Below are 5,349 nucleotides of genomic sequence, written 5' to 3'. Positions count from 1 at the left end.
TGGGAACGTCGACAGGTGTCACAGTTGCTTGACGTCGTTAAAATTGATTAACCAGTACCCTCCTCTTCTTGTAGTTCCACTAATTTGGTGCCTTCTTCCTCTTTCAGTTAATAATTTGATGCCATCCGGCCTCATTACAATTCGGTGCTTTATTTGTCTTAGCTTCAATCAAGCTTCTTGCGATATTCATCATATTTTGGAATCAAAGTCAAGTTATGGATATATGTCGTTCCTCTTGAGGCTCAAAAAGTCTAACCAGGCAATGTCGTATCTATTGAATTGCGCATCTTGCTACTATGTGAACTTAATTAAATTGTTCAAAAACTCTAAGGTAGATTTGTAAAAAGTCTAACCAGGCACAGTATCACCAAGAAGCATGTTAATTGACATGATGCAGTAAGTGGGTAAGCTACAATTTCTTGAATAAATAATTAGAAAAACTAGACCAACCATACTTGAGGCGCTAACACTCACCTAGCTAATTTAAAAGGTGCTAATGGTCCAAGCAAAACTGAATATTTAATTCCCCTTTTTAGATCTCATGAATTCTTTTTTCCCTAACAGATGCTGCACGCCGACGGCGAGTTCTGAAACAATGATGATGTTCAATCTTGTCACTAAAGAGTAAATAAATACCTTGCTTCACTTGCAGATTACTCCATACATTCATCCATCCATCCATCCTTCCTTGAGCAGCAGCATCTTTTTGTTCATTAATGCAATGCACCATTGTTAACTCCTCTTCATAAATCTTGGGAAATGGGTCCCACCTCACTCTCCAACTCACTCAGTCAGAATGCATGAGCCATGAGGCCCCCTGGCCCTGCATTCATTCACTTCTTTCTTTTATTACCATCATTACAAACAACACACACCTTCAATTTTGTGACCCTCATCACCTCATTTCACACACATCAACCTCAGCTACAGTGGCTAAAAACAAACAGTAATGATATTTATACGAGACATATCTACACCACATTAATTTATCAAGATATCAATCTATACATGTGGCAGCCATGATACTAATACTTTCGTAGCATATTAATCCCTCCGGCCCTAATTATAACCTAAAGTTAAAATTTTTGTTTTGTCACTAAATATAAGCTAAAGTTGTAAAAGCTAATATTTATTTCCACATGTATCCTTACATTTATTGGTAGTGGAGCACTATTAGTAGTATAATGATTAAAAAGTGCTATCTTAAATAGAGATAGAAATGAAAAGTTGTAAATTTTTTTTGAAAATCAATACATCAATTAAGACTTTCTTAATAAGCGTAATTTTTACAACTTTAACTTATAATTAAGAACGGAGGGAGTACATTAAGTAGATAGTTCAATAGACACCGCATATCTCTATATAATATTTCTCTTCTATCACAAATCAAATCAGATATATTACTTCTCTATTTTCTTCACTTCTCATTCTAATGAATGTTTGGTCTATGTATATATTAGCAAATCATTTTCAAAGACAAAATCCTTAAAATTATCAAACACCAACCAAACCTCTAATAGCTCTGTCCATTTTCCACACTCCTCAGTCCTCAGTCCTCACACTTCGCATCACCTTCCTTCTGCTTTCAAACACACTGATCATTTAACACTCACAGTTCTGAATGAATGGCCACCTTTTTCTACTTACATTGCTTTCTTCTTCTTCATCTTCTTCTATTTTCATCTTTCTCTGTTCAAGCTCAAGAGTCTAACCACGAAAACATGAACCCATCTGATCTGAAAGCTCTTCTTTCCATCAAGAACACTCTCACCGAACTCTCATCCGCGAAACCCTTCTTCTCCACCTGGAACCTCACCGCACCTGATCCCTGCTCCTCCTTCTCCGGCGTCACCTGCACATTCTCCCGAGTCACCATCCTCTCACTCGGCGCTGACTCACTCCCACTCGCCGGATCACTCCCTCTATCAATCTCCTCACTCACCGAGTTAACCCAGCTCATTCTCTCCCCCGGAATCGTCACCGGTTCCATCCCACCCCAACTCGCCCGACTCACCAAGCTCCGAGTCATCTCCTTACCCAACAACCGCCTCACCGGAACCATCCCCTCTACGTTCTCCTCCCTCACCAACCTCCACACCCTCGACCTGAGTCACAACCAACTCGCCGGGTCAATCCCGCCGAGCCTCACCGAGTTGCCACAACTCAGAGTCCTCATCCTCGCCTCCAACTCACTCACTGGGCCGTTACAAAGTTCCGTTTCCTCGCCGTTACTTCACCTGGATTTCAAGAACAACAAACTCACCGGACCGTTACCACCGTCACTTCCGTCATCTCTCCGTTATCTGTCGCTTTCGAAGAACCGAATGTGGGGCCCTCTCCCCAACGGCTTAGAGTCACTCTCAGAGTTAGAGTTCCTTGACCTTAGCATGAACCAATTCAGTGGGCCCATCCCGGCCCAACTATTCTTCAGGCCCACCTTGTCTTCACTCTTCTTGCAACGGAACAATCTCTCTGGTGGGCTTCCACGTGGGCCTGGGCCCGACAATAGACAACCATCGATCGGGTCCTCATCGTACGGTCAAGGATCAATCGTCGATCTGAGCCATAACTCGTTAAGCGGGGAGCTTTCAACGGTGTTTGATGGGGTCGAGAGCTTGTTCTTGAATAACAACCGTTTGATGGGGAGTGTGCCTGAGGAGTATGTTAAGAGCGTGTGCCGGGGCAGCACCAGAACGCTGTACCTTCAGCACAATTTCTTCACGGGGATTCCGTTAGAAGCGGGGACGGTGTTGCCGGATACGGCGTCGTTGTGCTTGTCTTACAATTGCATGGAGCTTCCGCCGGCGGTGATGACGTGTCCGGCCAGTTCCGGGGAGGAAATGTCAAGGCCGACAACGCAATGTTCTGTCTTTCAAAAAGGCAGCAATGGAGGCTAATTGTAATGGTGTTATTAATGGATCGAGGACACAGGACACCTCAATTTTCTGTATTATTATTTTACTTATTGATAATTTAAGCTGTAATATGTATTTTATAAAGCAATAGTAGTGAAACGTACAAAATTTTAGCTGATTTTGTGTATTATAATTTATGGGGTTTTCTAAATGACCCATAGTGAAAATTGGGTTAAATAACTCATGTTCTATGTGGACCAATCACATTTAAAATAAATTTGTTGAATTTTTTATATTTTATTTATAATTTATTTATGATTAAATATGTTCTTGTCCCTCTCTTATACGCATAAATATAAAATGGTACCTGAAAATAAACACAAAAGTTTTAGTCCTTCAAAAATTTTATTTAATCTAAAATGGTCCTTATAATGTCATAAAACGTGTGTGACAATTTCAGGCCCTTCGAAATTTCTTCCATCAAATTTAGTCTTCTTTCCATCATAATTATTTCATAAGGAGAGATTCATTGACTCTAGGAGTAAGTTAAAGAATCTATACTCCCAATGTGGCTGAGATTATTACCCTAAACTCTCACATGACTCCTTCCATCTGTTTCCCAAGTTCTCCAGAAAACAGTGGAACATCAGAACATGGAACCGAGTGGGCCTCGTTCGTTTTTTATATATATTATATTATTTTGTGCTATCTTCACAAAACATGAACTTGGCATATCAGAAATTGAGCACGGTGCGGGGCTTCAAGCTATGATTTCTCCAATTGATTTAGTTGATAAAAGGGATCTTAATCTTGTTATCATACAAACTGATGGAAACATGGCCCGAAAAATTAAACAAACAGAGGAAATGGACCATTGTCTTGAAAATTTTTATCGCAAAACAAGGGTGGGAAGGGCTTCATCACATATTTTTTATTGAAGAAAAACCTATCTGCATATGAAATTGTCATAATCCTAATTATTGATCTTAACATACTCAAACAAGATGGTCTGATGGTGTGAGTGACTCCTTACAAGAGCAAGGGTTTGTGATCCGTCAATAGGTGAGGCTTCAGATTGAGGTAGGGAAAATATGGATGGATTGGTGAGAGTGGAAAAGCAGGATTTGGCAATGAGTGAACGAGGAAACGAGAATACGTGAATTGGTGAGCCTCAATATTTATTGTACAAGAAGAAGTCCACGTTTCCATTTTTGCATATGGTACAGGAAGGCATTTTTTGGTCCCTACGCAGGTAACATGAATTCATAAAACATAAAATCCAAGTGATGAGCTGAGAATCCCATGGCTGTGTTCATTGAGTTTTGGGATGAGATATGAAGTTCTAGGTTTTGAAATGATTATGAAGGGAGAAGGACGAAATTTAATGGAAGAAATTTTGGAGGGACTGAAATAGATGTGAAAAATAATTAAAAGGACTAAAATCTTTATGTTTTTTTTAAGGTACCATTTTATATTCATTTGTATAAATTAGGGACCAAAAACATATTTAATCCTAAATAAATTAATAAATAAAATATAAAAAATAATCAATTTATCTTAAATGTGATTGGTCCACCTAAACAATGGGTTATTTAACCCAAATTTCAACATGGGTCATTTAGACAACCCATAATTTATATGGATAATCATACTAATATTTGGTGAAGATATACATTGTGTCGAGTTTTCGGTAATAGACTAATATTAGTAATTACTTTTTCACTTCATGTGCATTGCAAAATGCAAATCTTAGTCATATGCTTTTCAGTATAATTGTTCACTCAAAAACCTAAATTATAAGAGTTTTGATTCATTCACATTTTTTTTTCTTTTATTTTATTTTCACACATTTATCTTTTTATTTCCTTCTTCTATTTTTATTACATCATCTATCATATCTCTAATTTCTTTCTTATTTCTACTTTACTAGTTTTATACCCGTGCATTCACGGGGAGATATTCTATAATTCTATAAATTCTATTTCTATAAATATTATAAAAAATTATGAATATATACTGAAATTATATTTAAATTTTTTTTAATAATTTTTTTTATACATCGGAAAATGACAAAAAGAACGAAAACTAAGGCACTCTTAGCTTATCTTGAAGCAATAAGGCTTCAAGCTCTAGGGACGGGAACTCCACTTGCTGGAAGCCTCGATTCCTCATGCAAGCACCTTGCTTGGCTAACCAATCAGCTGCACAATTAACCTCTCTGGGAACCCAATAGAGCTCCACCCTCCAACACCTGTCCACAAGCTCGAAGACTTTCTGTAGGATTCCAGCTTGAGCGTGATGAGTAATCTGGGCACGCTTCATGACCACCTCTATAAGATCATTGCAGTCTGACTCACAGATCAATTGTCGAGTGTCGTTGCGCCAAGTCATAGCCAGCCCATCACGAAGAGCCATAGCTTCCGTTGCAAAAGCGCACCCTCGAACCTCGTGGCTATAGAAGCCGCAACTCCATTCACCTAAACTATCCCTCAGC

The 5,349-nt window shown here is 38.7% G+C and overlaps 1 protein-coding gene across 1 annotated transcript; it reads left to right on the top strand.

Annotated features, from left to right (window-relative positions):
* The first annotated feature begins 1,306 nt into the window (after positions 1–1,306).
* Positions 1,307–3,148, top strand: LOC130726143 (probable inactive leucine-rich repeat receptor kinase XIAO). The gene has a single exon (XM_057577373.1). The coding sequence runs from the start codon at positions 1,626–1,628 to the stop codon at positions 2,895–2,897; it is 1,272 nt and encodes a 423-aa protein (XP_057433356.1). The 5' UTR covers positions 1,307–1,625; the 3' UTR covers positions 2,898–3,148.
* The last annotated feature ends 2,201 nt before the right edge of the window (positions 3,149–5,349 follow it).

The sequence above is a fragment of the Lotus japonicus genome, chromosome 6, assembly GCF_012489685.1.
Source record: "Lotus japonicus ecotype B-129 chromosome 6, LjGifu_v1.2".
In the NCBI taxonomy this organism is placed as follows: domain Eukaryota; kingdom Viridiplantae; phylum Streptophyta; class Magnoliopsida; order Fabales; family Fabaceae; genus Lotus; species Lotus japonicus.
This window is presented reverse-complemented; position numbering and strand designations above follow the sequence as displayed.